The sequence below is a fragment of the Notolabrus celidotus genome, chromosome 24, assembly GCF_009762535.1.
Source record: "Notolabrus celidotus isolate fNotCel1 chromosome 24, fNotCel1.pri, whole genome shotgun sequence".
Lineage (NCBI taxonomy): Eukaryota > Metazoa > Chordata > Actinopteri > Labriformes > Labridae > Notolabrus > Notolabrus celidotus.
In genome coordinates, this window is record NC_048295.1 from 10,664,680 (window position 1) to 10,689,394 (window position 24,715).

The 24,715-nt window shown below is 43.3% G+C and overlaps 1 protein-coding gene and 1 long non-coding RNA gene across 5 annotated transcripts in view; one reads left to right on the forward strand and one right to left on the reverse strand.

The window, feature by feature from the left end:
- The window catches only part of LOC117808053, a 97,866-nt gene that overhangs the window by 47,825 nt on the left and 25,326 nt on the right, over window positions 1–24,715 (reverse strand). Inside the window, exons 3-5 of one of the 3 annotated variants that reach the window (XR_004630117.1) lie at window positions 17,339–17,413; window positions 17,045–17,247; window positions 13,192–13,894 (exon numbers count right to left, since the gene is read on the reverse strand). The exons of 1 other annotated variant lie outside the window; for it this stretch is intronic. This is a non-coding gene — a long non-coding RNA (uncharacterized LOC117808053). Of the gene's footprint in view, window positions 1–13,191; window positions 13,895–17,044; window positions 17,248–17,338; window positions 17,414–24,715 lie in introns of those variants that run through there. One more of the 3 variants, XR_004630118.1, reaches the window with a different exon arrangement.
- Window positions 2,588–24,586, forward strand: slitrk6 (SLIT and NTRK-like family, member 6). Of its 2 annotated transcripts, none has more exons than XM_034677488.1 (2): window positions 2,588–2,704; window positions 20,816–24,586. In XM_034677488.1, exon 2 carries the CDS (start codon window positions 20,831–20,833, stop codon window positions 23,363–23,365), a length of 2,535 nt encoding a protein of 844 aa, XP_034533379.1. In that variant the 5' UTR covers window positions 2,588–2,704; window positions 20,816–20,830; the 3' UTR covers window positions 23,366–24,586. The 2 variants fall into 2 exon arrangements, with proteins under 2 accessions (XP_034533379.1, XP_034533380.1); XM_034677489.1 differs by lacking the exon at window positions 2,588–2,704 and adding an exon at window positions 15,572–15,591 and having other exon boundaries at window positions 20,812–24,586.

The window sequence follows — 24,715 nt, forward strand, 5'->3', positions numbered from 1 at the left end:
CTGATCCCCTTTGTGCAAAGATTCTCTGAATCCATGATATTTTGTACAATAGATGATCAAAACCACAAACTCTTGACCCTTAGGAATATGACTTTGGAACTTGGGTTTCAGATTATTTGCAAACCATAATTATCCGTTTTAATCAACACTTTTATTTTGGAATGCACAATTCCCTGAGTGTATCAATGCTGTCACCAACTTCCTTTGAAATGTGACAGACCCTATCTATTCCACTGAAGACCGTTTTGTATGAAGCCTTGCATGAGTCACGTCAGCATGTGGACTTGATGTAGACAAAACACACCTCCCTCTGTGATCAAAGCACTGACGCATTGAAAACAGAGATGAATTATTAAATATTAACCGTCCTTATTGAGATGAAAACTACAAACAGCCAGTCTAGACTTCAAAGAACTACAAAAAAAAGAGCACTTTATCTCTATATTGTATTTGTATATGTGATAAAGTCTCTAAAAGTAGTATGGGAGGTAGATTCAGTTATCAGGCCCCTCTCCTTTGGAATCATCTAACACTCAGGGTCCTACTTTTAAGAGTAGGCTTCAAACTTTCCTTTTTGATACAGCTTAGAGTTAGAGCTGGATCAGGCTTGGACCAGCTCTCTCGGGCATCACTGCCAAGAAAGTGAGGCGCATACATATTGATCTATCTCCGTCTGAACGTGTGAATGTGTGTGCATGGCATACTTCTCCATGTTTTTAAGGTTGTGTAAATAAAAGAGGACGTTTCTTTTCAAGCCCCCTGAAGTGGGTTCACAAGGTTGTACTCTTCACTCGCATTCACTCCTCCTCTGAGAAGCCTTATCTGGAGTTGGGTAAGAAGCGAGGTCAAGCAGAGACTTGCACCGTGCTATGATGTTCCAGATGGGAGTTAAATGTACACTAATCCTGTGACAGACCTGCTTTGCAGACGCGTTACACTACAGCAGTGAGCTGCTGTGGAGGATCACACCCGGGGTTCGGACGCAGACGAGTCATGAGCTGGAATAATGATAGCATGCTTCATCAGGTTTTTGCACTCCAGGGAGATCAGAGGTCAGGGTGAGCTACAACTCTGCTGGAACTGGTCCCACATCGGTGTCTCGTTCAAGGACATGGAGAAAGCATGAACCCCACTGTGCACTCTGCTGCAGATACTGAACTTTCTAGCCTTCAACTACATCTCCTTCCTTCCTCCCTTTACTCACAGACTCATCCTGGTGTGTTATCTATCCTGTACAAGCCTATTCATTGGCCGGTTGGATTTTTAAAGCTGAGTTTTGGATGCACAGCCTTTTTTATTTAGCATTAACTCCATCCTCTATGCTTGGTGCTGCAGCCAGGCTATTTAAAGCCCATCAATGCAAGTTTTTTTTTTTCCTTTCCAGTATTGTAAGAAGCTCTGAGAGGAGGAGCTCTGTATAAATGCTATAGACCTTTCCCAGCTGTGTAAAATAACACCTAAAATAAACAGCAAAATACCGGAAGTCCCGTAATAATACCTTCAAAATAAAATAATTTTGTTTAAAATCTGCCAAACAGAGACAACAGAGGCTCATACGACTATAACAGTGAGATATAGACTTGCTTGTATAGTGTTTGCTTATCAGACTTAATCAGATTGTATTTATAAAGCCTTTACATGCAGTGACATTGTAACACAAAGTGCTGCACATAAAAACAATTTACAATAGAATCAATTAAGAAAAAGATAATCCTAATCCTAATCCCAACCTCAACCCTGACCCCAAAGCCACCCCACAATCCTAAGGTAAACAATAAAAATAATAATAACAATAAAATATAAAAATAAAATGTAATATAAGATGTTAGAACTCAACACAGGGAATTAAAATCACCAAAATAAAATAAATTATGAAGATAATAAAACACTAAAATATTAAACTATTAAAAGAAAATAGGATGCTATATTTAAAAAATTTAATAAATGTATGAAATAGAATAAAAGTGACTAAAATTTTAACTAGATAATAAATAATTAAATAAATAAAGCTGTTATAAGAATGAATTCAACACAAAGAGGCTCTTTATCTTTACATTAGGGGAACTATTCCCTCCCCATGCATCATGCTTTTACTCTGAAAGGCACAACCGGAAGTAGACGCGCGCACCACATCTGGCTTGACGCTGCCACCCGTCTCTGTAGTCCACCTCTACTGCATGCAAATTACCGAGCAACTCCAATATATCGCAGATTGGTTAACTACACGGAGCGCACGGCGCGGCGCAGGAGCTGGACGCAGCATGCGCTTACATCCTTCAGAGTGGACTGGAACAGCTGGAACAAATCTCTCCTTTTTCATTTAAAGTCTGGTGGGGGGTTTTTTTTTCTTCTTCTTTCACCTGCAACTTCATCACAATTTACCCACTTGGGGAGACTGTGAGAGGAGGGACGCGCGCACGCACTCATCATCCCGGGACCGGAGGAGTGGAAGCTCACGGCGCGCTGCTGAACGGAATAATTAGGACCAGGGTTTTTTTTTCACGCTCAAGACAGACTGTGGTGTGGTCGTGAGGGGATGAGTGGGGACTGACGGACAGAGGGGAAGTTTGCTCGTGTGTCAGCTGTGTCAGTGGGAGAGAGGTGGAGGGAGCAGAGAGGGAAGTGTTGAGGAGGTTAACCCCTCTTCAATGCGTCGGACTGGTGACACTTGAAGCAGGCTGCCTCTGTTCTCCACTTTCTGTCGGTGAGTCCACTGCAAAATACTACATTATGTTTATGCCTTAACACTTATGAATCAGGTCCTGCTGTGTTTTTCACGCGTGGAACCCAGGTGTTCATTATGGACAGGTTCCAACTAGCTCAACTATGCATCCTCTCCACATCTGACCACCACTGCAGAAACACAGCATTCCTCTGAATGCACTAAGTGAGCTGACCTGTCACTGTAATTCATGGCTGCTTGTCATTACTAGAGCTTTATGAGGGAGGGAGGAAAGTGCTGTAAAAAAGAAAGAAAGAAAAGAAAGAGAGAAAAGTGCTTGGACTTGACAGGGAGCAGAGAGAGAGAGAGAGTCCAGAGGGTCCTCCATTACCTCCAACACACCTGGCTGGTTGCCACACGCAGTTACTGTATCCCACGGCTGTGCTGGGCTTATGCTAATGGAGATTGCTGCTGAGCTTAGACTGTGCTGTCACTGCCTCCCTGGTGCTAAAAAACTTTCCTTTACATGCCTCCTTTTTCTTCTCCTTCTTCACTCTTAAAGGAGACCCTTTCCACCATCGCTAAATATAGTAGTTGCGTATGAATATTCATACGTCTGTTAGTGGTCACAGGTGTGCTTAACGAGGACTACATCACCACAGCCAATCAGAGATGAGGATACTTCTTTTAAAGGCATATTCCATCTTTTTTTAGGTTATGTTTTCACCTTTAATGTATAGAATGATTGAAGAGAGACAGAACATTTGGGGGAGTGGAGGGTGGGGGATGACATGCAGCGAATGTTCCATGCTGGAATCAAATCTGCGACCTCTTTAACTTCTGCGATGAGCTTATTGGTGGAACTGCGAGGCCAATGGTGCGGCAGGCATATGCCATCTTTGTTTAAGTTGTGCTTTTGGGGCATTCTCACCTTTAATGTATAGGGCAGCTGAAGAGAGATAGGAAACGCGGGGGAGTGGAGGGTGGGGGATGACACTCAGCCTCTGCAACCCTTATGACAAGACTATAGCCTCCTGTTTTTTGGTGAAACTGCAAGGCCAATAGAGCGCCAGGCATATTCCATCTTTTTTTTTTAAGATGGAATATGCCTACGAGAAATTTGGGGGAGTGGAGGGTGGGGGGTGACATGCAGCAAATGGTCAAGGCTGGAACTGAACCTGCGAACTCTGCAACCTTTGTGACGAGGACTATATCCTCTGTTTATGGGGAAACTGGGAGGCCAATGGCATCCCAGGTGTATTCCATCTTTGTTTAAGTTATGTTTTTGGTGGTTTTCCACCCTTAATTGACAGGACAGCTGAAGAGAGACAAGAAATTTGGGGGATGGAGGGTGGGGGATGACATGCAGCAAATGGTTCCAGGCTGGAATCAAACCTGCAACCTCTGTGACAAGACTATAGAACAATAAACAACATGATAGAAAAAATAATATGGACTGTGGACAATATCAAATAAAATAAGTTCATATGTAAATAAATAGAAAAAAAAATAGCTGGAGTAAATTAATAAATTAATTTTAAAAAATGATACATTCATGAAATGTAAAGATGTTGGCAGGACCCATTGGGCATTTACATATTCAGGAAAATGACCCTACATTCTTCACAAGGCTATGCTGCTTCCTGTACGTCACATTCTAACTCATTATGAGGCCTTCATCCTTTATGTGTAGCATTCATAAACCCATTTTAATGACCCTGATTCACCCAGCAGGACTGTATTCTCTTTAATAAGAAGGGTGAGTCCAATTTAACTTCAAGTCAACGCAGACTAGACGTGTCCAATTAGCTTTATGGCGCCAATTGCTTAATTGAGTTTTGGTCCCAATTTCTCGCTCGGGTGAATTAATGAGTAATAGTGTGACGTCGTTGCATCCCTTAATATGAATATATGTGCTGCCCAAGCCTGATTTATGAAGTACACTAACCATTGAAGGCGAGTTTTGCTCCTTAAGTTGCATTTAAATGATGCTAAATGGTCGTTTTGGTGTGTTTGTGTACAAAAGAGACGACTTGCAAGTTTTAAAAGGCACACAAAACCACAGGGAAGTGTAGATTGGAGCTGCACCGAGCAACCTGCTTGCAATAAAGGGAAAGTTGTTGCTGTAAAGTGTGAAACGGCCTCAGGAAATGTGTCCTCGGTTTAAAGAGTATTAGGAAAAGGCATGGTGAAACTTTTCAAATAGGAGAAAGACAGAAAGAAAAAGAAGCCTGCAGATATATCGGTGAGGCACGGCTAGCCCACAGAATATTGAATCAGTCAAATAAAAAAAAAAAGGAGGGCTGGAACAAGGAGCAAGGGAGTTGAACTATCTCTTGCCTTTCGAGTGGGCGGATGTCATAATTATCATTTCTCTAGGATTGCGATGGAGGGCCGCGGGCGCTGGCAGGATCTCTGCAGATATGTGGGTGTAGTGGTGGTGTCGACCCTGTAGGGCAAGCCACATCACTTCCAATAGAGAGTGGAGGGAGAAAAAAAAAAAAGAAGGGACAAGGGGCCGCCATAATTGGTGCTTGGGAACACTGCAGGGCGCTCGGGGGACATGATAGAGCCTGTGAAAAGAAGAAGATTCGTGCAGGGGTCTAATCTGTGATCCCGTGTCCGGCTGAAATGAAACGCAACAAGTCTCAGTATCTCGCATCCAGTCTCTGTTTCAGCCCCCGAGCAGAGTGAGTGTTAGTCGTGCACGCAACTGTTGGTGGGTGACCTCGGAGGAAGAGTCTCTGTGTGTACGTCACACAGAGAGGGTGAATTGGACTAAATAAGCAGGTGTGACGAGGAATCCTGCGTTGTTAAAAACCAGCTCTCTCCTGTCCTGCTTGTGCTTAGTCACTCCTCTCCTGTAGCACCTGGAAGAAAATGCCTCCTTCCACCGAAGTTGCTCTAAACCTCTCTGTCAGGAGACGTATAGCGGCTGCTTGCTCCAGGGCAGTGGGTCTTTTATTGCAGTGTGGTGAGTGGATAGAATCATCACAGGGCTCCGGAACCCAATCTAAGCTTAAAATCATTCTCAACACAACGGATTGATTTCTTTTTTTCCCTCTCCTCTGTCGCCCTTTGAGGTTTTTTTATTTTTATATTAAACCGAGGAAAGTTTTCTGCTTTTTGTCTTCTCCCCATATAGACTCGGCACCTGTCATGAACGCCTATCCCGCTGCACAGGGCTATAAATATTGTAAAAGCTGCTGTTGGGGAAGTGGCACATTCAGGGGAAAGAGGCCGGGCTCTGATGAAATGCTCAGTGAGCACATTATTGAGAACAATAAACACCTCGCTGCCCTTGTTTGAAATGCAACACTCCCTTCTGTTGCAGCGACGTCACGTGTGGTATGCACACATCTCTGAGCCGTGTTGTCTGTAAATGCACGGATATGATCCGGCGTTCGGCGGTAATCCGTCCCCCCTCCCTTAAAACAAAAAGGGAATTATGAGTGTTGAGACTTTCTCTCTTTGACTTTGAAGCGTTTGTTCTCCTAACAGGTTTAAACAGGAGCTGCAGACTGCTGTCCGGCTCCTTTAGCTGCCCGCTGTGGTGCTGCTCCTTAATTGGTCTTGAAAAGACTTATTCGGGAGGACCGTGCGGGTCAGCGCAAGCCTCGGTGGTTATTAAGTCATCAGACACTCAATTAACTTGGCAACTGTACCTGATCTTATTAAAGGGAAACTCGTAGGGGCAGAAAAACAAGATGCCTCCAGCTAAATGGTGCTGAATCAAAGTGAGAGTCTAAACTGTCCTTCTGTTACGTTCCAAAACTCAGACTGCATCTCATCTGAGTCCTCTGTCCTCCATCGGTCATACACTGGATTTCCTCCAGGCCTGTGCATCAGTCTGCTCCCTCAGGGTGTCAGACAGGTGGAGTTTTGTTCTCCTGGCGCTGCATCATAAAGCAACTTAGAGTGTCACAGTGATGAATAATGGAGAGGGGGCAGAGCTGAGAGTAGAGCTGGGCGATAATTCAATCATGATAATTATATTGAACCCCACATTTAATTGGAAATAATGCAAAAATGCCTTTAAATTTAAATGGAGTTGTGATGTCAGCGTCTATTTTCTAGTACAGCTACACCTAGGGCTGGGCGATAATTCAATAATTATCATGATGCTACTTATTGATTAAATGGTGTTATATTTATCATGATGTTATTGATATCGACTGATGTGAAATATTTTATCATGATGACATCATTTAAAATTTCGCCCAGCTCTACACACAATCCAAGCGCAGTGATCTTGCGTAGCCCATGCAGTGAGTTCCACTACAGAGCCATGTCTGTTTTTGACACAGTGCTACCCAATGAGTGTCTTTTTGTCCTGGTCCCAACTTTTTGAAACATGATAAGTGAACCAAAATGTTAAATTTGTCTCTTTTGCGTTATTTCTGATTAAACTTGGGGTTTAAATGATTTACAAATCATTCAGATCGGATTTTAGTGAACATTTTGCACGACTGTTAAACTTTTCTGGGACTTGTGAACTATGCCCCAAAAAAGAGGATTCATGTAGAGCTGGGCGATATTGAAAAAAATGTTATCACTATAAATATAAAATTATTTCATTTAACTTTAAAGGCAGATTTTTGCTCCTGAGTGAAAGTTGAAGAAACCAGACAGAGCATTTGTTCTATTTATATTGAGACAAATGATATCAAGATGATTATGGAATTATCACCCAGCCCTAGGTGTAGTTATAAGCTGACACTAGAACTCCATTTGAATCTAAAGGCATCAGTCTGCTCCCTCAGGGTGTCAAACAGGTGGAGTTTGTTCTCCTGGCGCTGCATCATAAAGCGACTTATAGTGATCCCAGAGTGTCACGGCGATGAATAATGGAAGCGCCTGGTGAATAAATAGAGAGGGGGCAGAGCGGAGAGGGAATCAGAATAGGTGGTACACACAATCCAAGCGTAGTGATTTTCTGTCAGAGGGAAAAGTTGCGAGTGCACGCTTCCCAAACAGTTCCAGACAGACCCGGACTTTCTGCTAATCCAACGTCTTTTTATGGCTTTGTCTTCACCCAGAGAGCAGGAGGGGACTCTATGTGGGACTCTGGGTCGGTTTCTGCTGGGTTGGCAGAAAGCTAAAGCCTCAATCAATCAACAGATGATGCCTTCATTGTAGTTTCGTCCAATTAGTGAACTCAAAGCAGCCACACATCTGCCAATTACAGATGTCACGGAAGACGAGAATTACAAGCATGGCACCAATCTGTCAGAAGAAGAATGTAGTCGTACAGAAGCTCGTAAGTGCCTGAGGTTTGTAATTACAACCTCCTTATGCAGCTAGGAACACAGTCTGACTGGTGCAGAGCTTCTTTTAAGCTTATAATCTACAGATTATATGGAAGAACAATTCACAGATTACGGATATGATGGCCGGAATAGGGATTTATTATGTAGCTGGAGTGAAAATAGACCTTTTCTGTATTGTTCTGCTTTACACAAAGAGATGGAGGTTGCTGCTTTCTGGAACAATTACCTTTATGCAACTATTTTTAACATTTCTCTAATTCAAATGCTAACAATGCTAGTTATTCTCTGCTACATGTGCTTTAAAAGTTGGGTTACAGGGGTTAAGGTAAGCTAATCTGGACAAACAGAAAGATGACACAATGTCATTATCACCACAAATGTTGTTTTTCTGTTTCACTCATACAGGAAAACAATATCAGAGATAGAGCTGGGCGATATTACAAATTTTAAAAAAATCACAATTTTTTTTTTTTATATTTTTTTGAAATTTGAAGAAACCGGGTAGAACATCTTTTATATTTATATTAAGAAAACTTATATCACAATAATTACTGAATTATCGCCCAGCCCTAGGTGTAGTTATAAAAGAATATAGACAGCTGACATCATAACTCCTTTTAAATTTTGGGTTTAAATGATTTACAAACCAAACCAGCCATTTAACTTTTTTGGGACTGGTAAATTACACCCCTAAAAAGAGGATACATCTCCAGGTGTAAGTAGAGCTGGGCGATATTGCAAAAGATATTACCTTGCTAAATATCAAATCAATATTTCATTTAAATATAAAGGCTGATTTTTGCTCCTGAGTGAAAGTTGAAGACGGTTTGTTAGCGTCATGATATTTATTGAATTATCGCCCAGCCCTAGGTGTAGTTATAAAAGAATATAGACAGAAGCTGACATCATAACTCAATTTAACTTTTGGGTTTAAATGATTTACAAACCAAACCAGCCATCAAATTTTTCTGGGACTGGTAAATTACACCCCAAAAGAGAGGATACATCTCCAGGTGTAAGTAGAGCTGGGCGATATTGCAAAAGATATTACCTTGCTAAATATCAAATCAATATTTCTCTTAAATTTAAAGGCTGATTTTTGCTCCTGAGTGAAAGTTGAAGACGGTTTGTTAGCTTCATGATATTTATTGAATTATCACCCAGCCCTAGGTGTAGTCATAAAGGAATATAGACAGAAGCTGACATTGTAACCTCCTGTTATTTGGACACCACAGAACGTTCTGCCCTCCATCCTGTTTACTCTGAGCGAGCAGGTCCATCTTCCTCTAATAGTGTGTCTCTGTTGAGACTGAAGGCAGCGTATCAGACGGCACATCTCCACCTATTTATGGAGTGAATCATAAGACTGTCATTAGTGTTACCCTGTGGCCTTTTTCACCGCTGCTGCTTTTAAACGGTCTATTCAAACAGCTGAGAACAGGCAGACACTCACGGTGAACACTTGCTTGCTTGCTTTACAACTTAGCACAACTCGTTTTCCCCTCCACATGTTTGCTCTCCTTGAGATGTGCCCGTCTGTGTCGACACAGCAGAGTCTGGACCGAGTATTCAGAAGGGAGTTATCTACATCCCCCAGTCCTGCCGGGCACTGGTTAGTCACCACTGAATAAAATGTGCTCCTTCTCAAGACGACAGCAACGCACAAAGAAACATACATCTGCTCGCTGCAGATGTACCTTGATGCCACAATGCACTTGTGTAATCCGCGTGCTCATTTCTGGAGAACTAATTACTGCGCATTAGTTAAACAGACCATTTGAAATGCAAGCCCACTAAATTGCGCTTGCCAAGGGAGCCGAGCCGCCACCCCCTCCCTTCTCCATGCGGTCTATTATTAGTTCTATCATGCATATGTTTGCTCTCAGAAATTAAGGCCCACCAGCTGAGAACAGTAAGAGAGGAGGCCGAGGTATTCCAGCGTGTGAAAATTGATTCCTCTGCTTTGTATTGGTTCACATGTTTGGACATATGAGGGGGCTGCATGTGCAAAAGTAGTCCCCGAATGAAGTCCCCGCATGCATTCATCTTGCCATATGATCAGCTGCCAGCTGTTGGAACCGCTGCATGGCACGAGACGGGGGGGGGGGGGGGCACAGCTGACGGTGCTTTAACAGGCCACTGAGGATGATTCAAAAGACTCAGCCCAGAGCAGGCAGCCTAGCACGGGGGCGGGATCCTTGGTTCCGCGGTCACTGAGGCTGTGTCTGCAGCACGGCCAGGAGGATCTTTGTTTCTGCGTGGTGGAGCAGTATGGTGGAGGGACTACAACCTAAGTCCTCGCCAGGGGGAGGATGTGGGGTTGGTTTATTTGTTTGATGCTGCAGAAGCTCGGGCAGCTGGTCTGATTTGTGCTTCTGAAGTGATACGGCAAACTAGAGCTGGGCGATATTGAAAAAGATGTTATGACGTTGAATTTTTCACATCAGTCGATATCTATAAACTAGAGCTGGGCGATGTTAAAAAAGATGTTATGATGTTACATTTTTCACATCAGTTGATATCTATAAACTAGAGCTGGGCAATATTAAAAAAGATGTTATGACATAAAATTTTTCACATCAGTTAATATCTATAAACTAGAGCTGGGCAATATTAAAAAAGATGTTATGATGTTAAATTTTTCACATCAGTCGATATCTATAAACTAGAGCTGGGCGATATTAAAAAAGATGTTATGACATAAAATTTTTCACATCAGTTAATATCTATAAACTAGAGCTGGGCAATATTAAAAAAGATGTTATGATGTTAAATTTTTCACATCAGTCGATATCTATAAACTAGAGCTGGGCGATATTAAAAAAGATGTTATGATGTTAAATTTTTCACATCAGTTAATATCTATAACCTAGAGCTGGGCAATATTAAAAAAGATGTTATGATGTTAAATTTTTCACATCAGTCGATATCTATAAACTAGAGCTGGGCGATATTAAAAAAGATGTTATGATGTTACATTTTTCACATCAGTTGATATCTATAAACTAGAGCTGGGCGATGTTAAAAAAGATGCTATCACGCTAAATTTTTCTTATCAGTTGATATCGATAAATTAGAGCTTGGCGGACAACAGGATGTTAAACAATGCAAGCTGCTAAGCTAACTACTACCTCCAATGTGGTCGCAATTTCTCTTCAACTCCTGTCCCTGCCTGTTCGATTGTGGTTTGTTTTACAGCAGTGGTGCCCAATATGAGGGTCGGGACCCCTGAGAGGGTCGCAATACCTCCATTGATGGGTCGCAAGATGCATTTTTAAAAATTAAAAACAATGTATATTTGATAATAAATAGAGGAAACAAAAGTAGTCCAGTGGTTACATTTGAACTAAAGTCGTGCTAATGACATGAAATGAAAATGTTTCATTAGCTACAAAGTTGGTCCTGAATTTCTGACGCCCTTCAAACTATGTCCTATTTGTTTTGCTCCATCCTTCAGTTAGCTTGCTCCCCAACAGCCCGCAGAGAGTGTGATAGCCTGCCCCCACAGGAGAGGATATCTGATCGTTGAATATTAAACATGTTTGGTCGCTACAATTTCAAATCAGTGGGGGGAGATTGGGGAAGGTAAAAGCACTCCCATCACACCTCACACCATAAGAAAATCTCCTCTTCTTACATCCTCAACTATCAAAGTATTGGTCCTTTGCTGAGGTTCATTAGAAGGCAAGAATTGGGCCCAAACATGCTAGATTATCTTGTAGTGTGCACCCTCCCTTACCCTCCCTTTACACGTTAAAAACCAGCCAGAAGTCAGAAGTCCCACTTGGTATTTACACCGAGGCTCACTCTCTGGATGAAAACCAGTCCAGGAACAATTTCTTGTCTCCTTTTAATCCATCATCACCGTGTTTGATCTCTGTCATGAGTATTTACATTCTAGCGCTCAGACATGTAGATGATGAACCAGTATATTCAACTCTATTTATGTGGATCTGACAGCAGACCCCTGAATTAAAATGTACCCCTTCCACCACCCTGTTGTCAGGACCCATAAATCACCACATCCGCAGGTAGCCTCGTAATGAGGTGGACTGAGGTCGTAAAGCGCGAACAGCTGAGGTGTCAGTGAGGCTTTTTCAAACAAGTATGAAACTGAGAAAAACTCTCCCCACTAGATACCCACTGGATAAGTTTAGAAACAGAAATGTGGAGTGACTTTTATCAGTCTTGACGGAGTTGGGAGAATGGCTCAGTCGGGTGCCACTAGGGATAACAAGCCCCTCATACTCGTGCATCAAGACGCCTCACGCTACAGAAAAGGAATTAGGCTCCTGCCTTATGGGCTATTTGTGGCTCCAGCGTGCTTTACTTCCTCTGACAGTGACGAGGACAGAACATGACTACAGCCGTGTTCGTATTATCTAAAAATAATGTCTTAAACTGTCAACTGGATAACGTGTATGCTACTTGGTGCACTTTGATCCAGGTTTATGTTGTGTCCACGGGAGTCGCATACTATGTCTGTGTTGTGAGTCAGTCCAATGGGGCCCCATGACAAATGCCTGGGAGGTAAGAATTAGTGACCGTTTAGTGCGTGAAATTCAATGGATAAGAGAGCACATGGGCTTCATGCTCCCCGGTAAAGGTCACATGATCAGTACGACCTCTGGGTTTAAACCGTACAGGGAGAATCAGTCTCTTTCAGAAGGAGGGTATTGTTGAAGTTAGATGGTGGAGTCAGCAAGATACTTTAGGATACTGAGGACTAAGTTACAAGGAGCGATGGGGTCTGTTGCTCCAGTATCCCAAGCTGCAAGCACCAAGGAACGGGCCCTCGCACACCTGCAACCACTGCCTGCTTGCGTACAAGCCGTTACTGTGCTGCAGGTACAACCAATGTGACCTTAATGAGGCATAGACTCAAACTGTAAGCATACTTTGTACACATTGTAGTACTGCTTTTGACCACAAGGCTGACCAGATCTATGACTTTAATGAAGTTATCATCTGAAGGAACATTTCTGACAAATCATTATATAAGCCGTTATCATGGGAAGCATGTTAAAGACAGATACTTGGACTTTTTGGAGAAAAGGCAGAGGGCAAGTTCGCCTAAATAAGCACCCTTGCGAATTTGGGTGTCAGAATTTCAAAAAGAGATGGCCGACTTCCTGTTGGGAATTCACCACGACATTAGGAATCTTTTTTGTAGGTCTTGGCCTGATAGATATGGGAAAAAACATCATGCATGTAGGTTGTGTGGTGGTCGTGTTGAAGGGCTGCCCTGTTGAGATGACGGGGGCGCTATTGAGCCATTTTTGGGCCTTTTTGCACGGGACCAAAAGAATATCAAATTTTACACCCGGCCTGATGAGTGTGTCAAGTTTGGTGAGTTTTCAGGTATGATGACGGCTCCAAAAATGACATTTACTTTGGTAGAAAGAAAGAATTATAACAGGTTAGGGTATACAGGCAGCCAAGAAGTGGCATATACATAAGCGCTTGTTTCTAAATCCACTACAGCCCACCTCAGCATCCGTTTATCTGTTACAAGTAGTTGTCAGTTTGATGGCAGACATTACAATCACTCAGTGGCTTCAGAGCTCAAGTTTGCCAAAATAACAACGCACCACTCAATGCACTTCAGGTAGCAGGAACTCCAAACTGATTAGGGAAAACTTCTCTTAACACAGCTTCAAATAAAAAAAGTGTTGCTCAAGTTGTAATTTTTTATACAGAGAGAGGATGTCATGGCGGTGTGCATTCTGCCTGCTTTTGCTCACCGTAGAGACTGTTTTCCCTGCACACACCAAAGCCTGCTGATGCTTGATTGATGTAATCTACAGTACTTGGACAGCAAACAGACACTAGAATGCTTCCAAAGCTGACTGTGTAGATCCTGTAAACAGAGATTAAAAGTAGAGAAGAAGGATGTTTGCTGTCCGAACACGGCGTCTATGTGACCTGCTGGCTTGGTAGGAACGCCTGACCTCTCAGCTTCCTATGGAGGAGGGAAAAAAGAGCTTGTTAGGGGCGCTGGTGGCCTAGTGGTCTAAGCACCCCACATACAGAGGCTACAGTAGTCGTTGCAGAGCTTGCTGGTTCAATTCCTGGTCGCAACTATTTCCTGCATGTCTTCCCCCACTCTCTGCTACCTAAGTTTCCTGTCTCTCTTAAATAATTAATAAATAAATAAATAAATAATAATCAGAAATTAAAATAAATAAATAATAATTATTAGAATTAAAAAAACAAATAAATACTGATAATCAGAATTTAACAAATTAAAATAATAACAATAATAATAATGATTAAAATTTAAAATAAATAATAATAATAATCATAATTTTAAAATAATAGTAATCAAAATTAAATAATAATAATAATAATCAGAATAAAAAAATACAGATAAGAATTATCAAAATTAAAAAAAAGAATGATAAATCAGAATTTTTTAAAATAGTATAATAATAATGATAATCAGAATTTGAAATAATAAAAATTATAGTAATAAATAATAATCAGAATAAAAATGAATAATAATCAGAATATGAAAAATGTAATAATATTGATAATGATAATGATAATAATCAGAATTTAAAAAAATAATAAATAGCTTGTTAGTTGAAAAACTTGCAGCTGCATCTTCGTGCACATTCAAAGTCCTATGTAACCATAATGAAACAATTCAAATACAGCCAGAAATGATGATGTCATGTTAAAAACCACTAAGACTGTAGTCAGCTGGTTGTGGTTTGAATGCAGCTGCACCTTGGAAATACTTCAAAAGACGCACATCTTGCAGTCACATGTAGGTTTGTGTACTTTGGTGTTGGGGCAGGACTCTGACTGGTCAGGCAAATCCAATTTAACTGACAAATATCCCATTCAGGGCCGCTTTAAGGAACTCCTCTAAGGCACTCGTAAAGTCGGAAAAGTCCAACATGAACGAATCATTATGACCGATGCATGCGATGGAGTGCTATTAATACTAGTCTCTTATGTCAGCTTCAGGAACAGAGGAGGTTTATTCACTGTGATGTTCAGGAGATATAATTAAAGGCAGCACTTACATTGGAACAATACAATTTATAGCTGGCCCCAAAAAATATGCGCTTGCTATTTCTGGGACTGTATTTCTGTAAGTGGCTAATGCCCAATGTGAGATAAATATTCCACCAACAGATTTCTCCTCTCCCTCCTCCCTCTGCTTTCCTTCCCTCGTCCACTCAGTACCAGCTTTTCTTTCCCCTTTCTTTTTTTCTAACTCATCTCATTTGATGTGGGATGATGATTTGGCTCCACACTCATGCATGAGGGGAGTTCTCATAGGGCTTCACTACATCTCTAATTGAATTGTCTGAGCAGCGAGAGACGCGCATTTCAAATTCGAAGAGAAAAGAGAGACCAGCACCCCGGAAGAAGTGTTTCATCTCCCGTGCCCGTCACGCTGAGTTCCATGCAACATTGATTACCTGGGAGGAAAAAAAAATAATGGATCAGTGAGAGGAGTCTGTTTGAAATGCCGAAGAAGGAGGGAGGGTAATGCCGCTCTGTATCTGGCCCCCAGCAGTGTCATCGTGCAGCGTGCGATAACATCTGTCAATAGTCTGTTTCATTTCACATTGTCTTACGAAGCATCAGGGTCGCAGAGGTGAGGGCCCCGGGGACCGTGACCGCCACCCGGCTTCTGAACAGGCCAGGACAGATAAGTTATGAAAGGAAATGGCTGGAGATATCCTCAGGCGCAGGGATCTGGATTCTTTTTCTGAAACCATCTGAAAAATGCATACGTAATAGGCTTTGAGAAATTAGACTTCTTCTTTGGTTTTATTCCTATTCCTAAGAAAGATTGGTAATTAGAGTGCGAAGTCAATCATAGCTTAACGGGGCGCCGTTGGCCTAGTGGTCTAAGGGCCCGCCCCGTATACAGAGGCTGTAGCCCTCGTCGCAGAGGCCGCAGGTTCGGTTCCAGCCTTGAGCATTCACTGCATGTCATCCCCCACCCTCCACTCCCCACATGTCCTGTCTCTCTTCAGGTGTCCTGTCCATTAAAGGCAAATATGCCCAAAAATACAACTTTAAAAAACAACCCTAACTCTAACCCAAAGCTACTGAGCTAATGTCACCTTCTTCTCCAGTTTAAGAACATTAATTCAAGCCCCGCCTCCTGTCATTGGACGCATACATCTCCATATGGATGGTTTTCACCACAACACAAAATTCAACTTGCAGGTTCAAACCCAAAACCTGCTTTACCAGTGACATACAGTGGCAAGATTGCATATGCCTAGGCTGCTATTGCCCTTGCAGTTTCACCAATAAACAGAGGCTACAGTCCTTATGGTAGAGGTTGCAGAGGTCGCAGGTTCGATTCCAGCCTGGACCATTTGCTGCATGTCATCCCCCACCCTCCACTCCCCACATGTCCTGTCTCTCTTCAGCTGTCCTGTCCATTAAAAGGCAAAAATGCCCAAAAATACAACTTTAAAAAACAACCCTTACTCTAACCCAAAGCTACTGAGCTAACCGCTTTATGTCACCTTCTTTTCCAGTTTAAGAACATTAGTTCAAGCCCCGCCTCCTGTCATTGGACGCATATATCTCCATATGGATGGTTTTCACCACAACACAAAATTCAACTTGCAGGTTCAAACCCAAAACATGCTTGCTATGCTAACCCCTTTACCAGTGACATACAGTGGCAAGATTGCATATGCCTGGGCTGCTATTGGCCTTGCACTTTCACCAATAAACAGAGGCTACAGTCCTTATGGTAGAGGTTGCAGAGGTTGCAGGTTTGATTCCAGCCTGGACCATTTGCTGCATGTCATCCCCCACCCTCCACTCTCCCTCATTTCCTGTATCTCTTCAGCTGGCCTGTACATTAAGGTGAAAAAAAAAACCCACCATCTTTTTCAATATCGCCCAGCTCTACCTACAACCACCTCTTGATATTCTCAAGAGATAACAGCAACAACAAAGTCGATCAAATGCATATGCATAACAAATCAAAGTGTTCACGTGTTTTCATACTGTCAAGCTAATGCTCCAAGTTTCATTATGAGAGGCACAAAGACCACATGAAAGGCTTCCCTCCAAAATGCAAAATCCCTGACAGTAGTTACAGTCGACTTGACTCCCTGCTTACCATACAAGGATTATCTTTCATGCTCCTGCACAATTATTGGCTTTTTAAACGACTTGTGTACTCGTTATTGGGAGAGATGTTTCCACAGTCTGTGTGTCTGTTGTTATCCGCGCAGGCCGACAAACAGCACCCGGTGTCCCTGGGGGGCGCGAACAACGCAACTAATTATTCCGCTGTATTCCGTCTGATGTTGTGGTGATTCCCTGCAGAGAGGAGTAAAATGGATTATTAATGCGTTAAGATTGTGAACTATTTTAGTCGGTGGAATGTTAATGATGATTTTTACAGACTAACATTTGGTGAAAGGGGTGTCCAGGTTTATTTATCTCCCTTCAAATTCCATATTACCCGGCCTTCTTTGTAGGTCTGCTGTAGATGGGAAGTTTATGGTTACCTTGGGGCGCATGCTTGAGATGTTTGAGAAAGCATTGACTGGGTGAATCATTCCAGATGAGCAAAGAGAGACTGAATGGAGGAGATGGAAGTAAGAGTGATGAAAGAGGCTAGAGCTGAGGGATAAAAGCCACGTGCCACATTCACACAAACCACACCGTTACCGTTAAACCACGGACTGCAAAGAGAATGGATGATCATTTACACCAAGTCATAAAAGTGCTTCGATTTTGGGGGCTCACATATTGCGGGAGAAAAATGGATCTTACCCATAAAACATGTACGATGCCTGAGGTGGGTTCAGTCCACAGCAGACATATTTATGGCTTTGGAGGGCCCCATGGTATCCGTCTTCTGGGCTTGTTTACACCTGGATAGTGGGGCCTCGTAGTGTTAAGGTGGGTGGCTACGCGTTAGCTTGGGTGCAACATCCAACCGGCATTATGGGGCTTGAATAATATAAATATTATCAAAACTGAGTGCAGACGTAGGGCTGGGCGAAAAATCGATATATTTAAACCTGTAATTACACCTGCCAACCACTGGAAAATAAGGGGGCGCTAATGTGCATGATAATTATTATAATAATCGACTGGTATGAAAAATGGGCGATAAATTGATAACGATAATTAGCACGATATGATTTTCTCGATATATATATATCAAACGTTGGATAAAAAATCTATTTAAATACACCTGTAATTACACCCCCCAACCACTGGAAAAGGGGGCACTAATGAGCCTTAAACGCTAGTTACCACACAACAGTAAATAGAAGAAGACGGCATTGAACAACCAATCATGTCGCAGGGTGAGATGTAGGCGGGGCTTAAAGACGTTTTGAGTGGTAATCTAATTGGAAATATCGCATATTTAACATTTTGGTGCTGGAAACATTGGGACCAGGACAAAAAAATACTCAAAAAACACGTAGAGAACATTTCCCAACTCATCAGTTAACACTGCATTCAAAACAGACACGGCTTGATATTTATCGTGATCTTTTTCAATATCGCCCAGCTCTATTCAGACGACATTTTGGCGACATTTCGTCATTTCCTGCACTATACTTGCGGATCATGAGATCCAGGCACTCTGATCCACATTCCAAACCCATTCATCCCACCTTCTTTAGGAGGAAAGTCAACAGCAGATCCTGCTTTTGAAAATGCACCCTACATTTCATTGACTCTCAATAGAGAGAAAGTGATTTATGGTCAAAGAGAGGTCGAGGACTGTTTATAGATGGATTATGAGTCAGAGGTTGGAGGCTCTGACAAACTATTCTCTCCACAGGCAGTATCGTCTGAACGCCGGGGCTTGCCTAGTCTTGTTAGAATGACGCTCTCCAGATGCTTATCTCGCCCGTTAACAAGTACAGCTGTGTTTTCCCAGTGTCTTATCTCTTTGAAGAAGCCTGATAGTGGTGGTGGGTGTCTCCTTGATCACGAGAAGATGGCTTCACTCCCCCCCCCTCCCTTGAGAGTGATCTAGCCTTTGATCCGTTGTGATTTCAGTCGAATTAAAGTAATGCATTGAGATGTGGCGCTGAGGCACGCCGTCGTTAAAAATCACATTCCAAAGCGCTTCCCTTGTCAGTCAACATAAATCCATCTTTCAATGAAGTGTGTGTTTTCAGAGGACTGTCTTGTGCCTCAGCTGCTTCTGTCAAGAACAGCAAAAAAAACAATCAGAATTCAGCATTTACATTAACGAACGTAGGTGTATATAGAGCTGGGCGATATTAAAAGATGTTACCATGCTAAATATTGAATCATTATTTTACTCAAATGTAAAGTCAGATTTTTGCTCCTCAGTGAAAGTTGAAGACGGTTTGTTAGCTTGTAGCTGGATTTAGTTTCTGATGAGCTTCTTGAATCCATCATTTCGGACGATGCTAACAGGAAGCAGGTCTTTTAGTGAAGTTTTAGTTTGTAGATTCTCAGGATGAGATAATTGGCACAATTCACCCACTTCCTGAAAGTGTATTAAGTCAGCTCAGTGTCAGACTAACGACTCTGCTTTGAGCTGGTAAATTTTGCGTCTTTAAGCCCCGCCTACCTCTCACCCTGCGACATGATTGGCTGTTCAATGCTGTCTACTTCTCCTGTCTAATGTTGGGTGGGAACTAGCATTTAAGACACATTAGCGCCTCCTCCCTTTCCAGTGGCTTGGGGGTGTAAATACAGGTTTAACCTGCCTGTTATCCTTGGGGTCAATTGGACCCCATTCAATATTTAAAATCTCTAAATTAATGATTAACATAATTTTTTCTCATGAATTTTCGTAATTTAATGAAGACAACTGGGAAAAAACAAAATTATGATATGTTCTAATTTCCTGTAAAAAAAAAAAAAAATTATGCATCAGTGTTCCTAGGGGTCAATTTGACCCCAGGCTTTTTTTTTAATGATTGAAATATATTTTATTGAAAGGCTATTTAGGTAGTCAACAAAGACATATAAACTTAGGTAACAATCAGTTTCTTGAGGTTTAAAGTGCTGGGGTCAAATTGACCCCAATGATACAAGATGTTAGTAATTTGAGGGTAACAGGAGGGTTAAATACTGTATATCAAATTTTATTAAACATTATGGTTTTAGAATTATCGCCCAGCCCTAGGTGTAGTGTCTGATTAATCGGTCTAACACTCAAGACACAATCCTTTATTTCCAGTTGTTGTAAATCTGTTCTTGGACTTGAATTCTAAATGAACTGGAGTGACTTATGCGTTCCTATGACTCACGCTCCCTTTGTTCGAATGAGTCCGGGGTACAAAGGGCAGAAAAATCAGTCAAATGAGAGCGCCGTGTCTTTAAATGTACCATTATCCCACTGTGACTCACTGGAGAGGAGATGCTGTCCTACTGTCAGGGCTCATCCTGTGAGCTGTATTTACTCATTGGTGGAAATGCATTGTCTAGTTAGAGACTAGAGACTCTGATGACTCTTGGATACGGATTATTAGGATTCTCGTTAGCTGCTGCGCTTGATTTAACTCGGGTTCCTCGCGTCCACGCGGGAAACAACATCACTAAGTGGTATTAAGAGGATTGGGGGTAAACATTCAGAAAGGAGAGAGCACTTAATGGAGGGTTATTCCACTCCACACAATTAAAGGAGAGCAGGAAAGAAGGGATGTTGCTTTTTCTTGCAGAATTATACTTTTATGTTATCATGCATACAATGTATCCATACATTCCACTTTCACACATACAACAGCTAAGTTCATGTACTGTAACACATGAATCTTGTATGACATGTGGATCACTATGATTGTAGTTTTAAAGGGCTCATTAAATTTGCATCAAACTCTGTAAAACATGTCCACTTATTTTCATCTCCTCCCCCCTTCTTTTTCCTTCTTTCTCTCCGCAGATATCCCAAAGCAAAATGCTGCCCCGTATCATTTTCATCGGCTTGTTCCTCTCCGCGGCCAAGTCCCAAGACGTCCCCCCCTCGGAGGCCTCATCCTCCATTAGTGAGTCTTGTGACTCCCTGTGCTCCTGCGAGGGGAAAGACGGCATCCTGCATCTGAACTGCGAGCAGAGGAACATCAGCAAAATCTCCCAGATCCAAATCCCGGCAGGTGTGCCCTTCCACCTGAACCTCTACAAAAATGACTTGGTGGAGCTCCGCGCCGAGGAAATGGAAGGGCTTAAGAATGCCCTCTCGCTGCACATCGGGGGTAATAGCATACAAGAGCTGGAGCCAGGGGTCTTTAGCTCCCTGGGCTCGCTGAAAAAGCTCCACATCAACAGCAATTTCCTCGTCACTCTGAAAGAGGACACCTTCCAAGGCCTGGTGAACTTGGAGTTCCTCCAAGCTGACACAAACTTCATCCGGGTCATCGAGCCTGGGGCCTTCAACAAACTGATCCGCCTCAAGGTCCTGATCCTCAACGACAACTCCATCGAGTTTCTGCCCAACAACATTTTCCGCTTTGTGCCCCTCACACACCTGGACTTACGCGGCAACAAGCTCCAGACGCTGCCTTACGTCGGGTTCTTGGAGCACATCGGGCGGATTATGGAGCTCCTCCTTGAGGACAATGACTGGGTCTGTGACTGTGATATCCTACATCTAAAGATCTGGATGGAGAACATGAGGGCCCAGTCTGCTTTGGGGGACGTGGTCTGCACGACGCCGCATCATCTTAAGGGGATTATTCTCGCGAAAGTGAAGCGGGACGTTCTATGCCCGTCCCACGCCGACATCAACCTGGAGGAGCCGTCAAAGTCACTGGATATGGTCGTGACCCCCTCGTCCAAGGTGGCTCAGATCCCCAAGGTGAACGCCAAAGACGACGCGAAGGTACCGACGCCGTCTCACGTCCCCGGCAGTCCTTGTGTGGAGCACTGCTCGTGTCACAATCACCCCGTGGCGGGGTTTTTGATGCACTGTCAGGACAGGGGGATTCAGAAGGTGTCGGACATCGGAATACTTCAACAGAGTCCGACTAAACTGGTCATGACGGGGAATATGATCCAGAAACTCTTCAAGTACGACTTTGTCACGTATGATAGTCTGGAGTTGCTCAACCTCGCGAATAACAGAATCGATTACATCGATAATGAAACTTTCCTCAGCTTGAGCAGCTTGAAAAAACTCTACTTAAACGGCAACAGGATTGAGAAGCTGTTCTCCACGATGTTTGTGGGGCTGCACAACCTTGAGTTCCTGTATCTGGAGTACAATCTTATCAAAGAGATTGCTCCCGGCACTTTTAATCCCCTGCCAAACCTGAAGCTGTTGTCATTAAACAACAACCTGCTCAGCTCGCTCCCGGCCCAGATCTTCCGCAACGTGCCCCTCACCAAATTAAACCTGAGGAAAAATCTACTTATGCATCTGCCGGTGAGCAACGTGCTCGATCAACTGGACTCGCTGGAGCAGATTTACTTAGAGGACAACCCGTGGGACTGCAGCTGTGACTTGCTCAGCCTCAAACAATGGGTGGAGAAGCTCAGGAAGGACACGGTGGTGGGCTCGATTTTGTGCCACACCCCCAGTAAAGTGATCCAGGCTGAACTGAGGAGCCTGCATCATGAGGTGTTGTGCCCCGGTTTGGGGACGTACTACCCGATGTCTCCAGATGGCGAGGAGAGCATCACGGCGACACTGGGGCCGGAAAGCCTCGACAAAGGTTTATTCAGCTCCCTCACGGACACCGTCCCCCTCTCAGTGCTCATCCTAAGCCTTCTTATGGTTGTCCTCATGATTATATTCTGCTCAGCCGGGTTGGTGGTGTTTGTGGTGCACCGGCGTCGGCGCAGGGCGAAGAAAAAAGCAGCAGAGGATCAGCCGCAAGGGAACGCCAGCAGCAGCCCCATTCACTTACACTACAGCATGTACGGGCAGAAAACCACACACCACACCCTGACGCAAAGAACCGGGTCGGCCACTCTCTACGAGGAGAGGTCGCACAGCCCGATCGTGCAGATCTGCCGCAACCCCACGTACTGCTCCCAGCACAAGGAGCACGACGCCGAGTTGGATTACGGCGTGGACGACCCGAGCGCCAAGCACCAGTTCTGCCGGAGCATCATGGAGAAGGAGAACACGTCCCCGCTCACAGGGAACCCCGGCTCCAAGTTCAGACCCATGGCCGGGGAGTGCCCGGCGGAGTTCGTCACGCTCGGGAATCCCAACTCCTTGTACAGGAACCTTCTGGAGCGGGAGAAGGAGCTGCAGCAGCTCGGGATCACCGAGTACCTCCGCAAGAATATGCCTCAGCTCCAGTCTGCCGTGGACATGCAGGTCCCGGGGCACCAGGAGGAGTTGAAGCTAATGGAGACGATTATGTACTCCAGACCGCGCAAGGTCATGCTTGAGCAAACTAAGAATGAGTACTTTGAACTCAAGGCCAACTTGCATACTGAGCCTGATTACTTAGAGGTTCTGGAGCATCAAACTGCATTTAACTGAGCTTACACAATAACTCCATATATTACAGTCTGAACCAAGTGCCTTGTCCTGTTCGCCCTCTTGTACTTTTCCACAAATATATACCATGGGCACATCACTTTCAGTTGAACAGTAGCACAGAATGTAACCGGTCTAGTCTTTGTCACCTGTATCTGTTGACAGCCATGTTATGTAGCTGCTGAGACGTGGGCCAAATAGAACCTAAAGAGTCTGTTGAGCAGACCTGGTTTGGATCTAACTTTGAAATCAGAGCTTTTCTTGTTATGATTGAAGGCCGGTGCAGGCGTCTGAATTGATCCGCATAGCGCTCGCCCCTCCCAACCCCCCCGTGTGGCATCCTGATCGCATAGAGCAGATGTTTGGAAAGAAGTGGGTGAATTCCAATCACCACTTGACCCAGAATTACTGTTTAACCAGTAATTCCGGGTCTGACCTGATTACACCCTCTGTCAACATAAGCCAGCTGGATTGCTGTACCCATAATGCTCATTGTGCCGTAGAGTCAGCAAAACGCCAACTGGTCGGTTGTTTTCGATCAATCCAAGACGCTGCACAGCCGCAGTCATAGGACCTCTATTTATTTTTATACAAAGCGGTGGTACTCACAGTACGGATGTGTATTCTCCTCTCAATCAGTACATACAGCACTTAAAAGTACAGTATATTCCACACAACTGTAATCTTGTACAAATGCATTGCACTAATCAAATGCCATAAGGTGGTGCATGACAATCAACTGAATCCTGCTGAATTTCTGTTTGTTTGTTATGTTTGTTTGTAAAAATGAGCCACAAATGTGTGTGATCCCTCAGTGTGTGTGCCTGTATGTGTATGTCTGGAGGTATTCAAGCAGCATCAGGAGTAGGACTCCTTCTGCGGGAACTGTCGGGACTTTCTAAAAGGCGGGGATTATTAGCACATCAATGGTTAACGGCGAGCAGGAGCTCCAAGTTCCTCACGCCGGACCGGACGACCTGCCAACCGACTCATATTCAAACAAAGGACTGCTGTCGGGACATTGTCAGGATTTATACTCTCCACTCCCTTCATACTCATACGACTCTGAAACGGTTCGTGTAAGCACACACTCTGTAGCTTTTCTACCTAACTAGATTGAATTATTTATTCTGTATATTTTGTATATACTTATGTTCCATTACATTTTTGGTTTTTGTGTGCCTTCAGTGCTGTACAGAATATAAACAGAAGTTGTAACTGATAAACAGGAAATAAAGAGTTGCAATATTATACATAAGCTCACTCTGGTGTTGCCATGAATCAGCTAGCAGTGTCCCGTTTATTTCTGTAGAAACAGAAAGCTAGGAAAGGACTCATGTTTGTTTGTTGACA

Bases quoted from the DNA above. Each gene is read 5' to 3' on its own strand.
- slitrk6 (XM_034677488.1), top strand. From the start codon at position 20,831: ATGCTGCCCCGTATCATTTTCATCGGCTTGTTCCTCTCCGCGGCCAAG.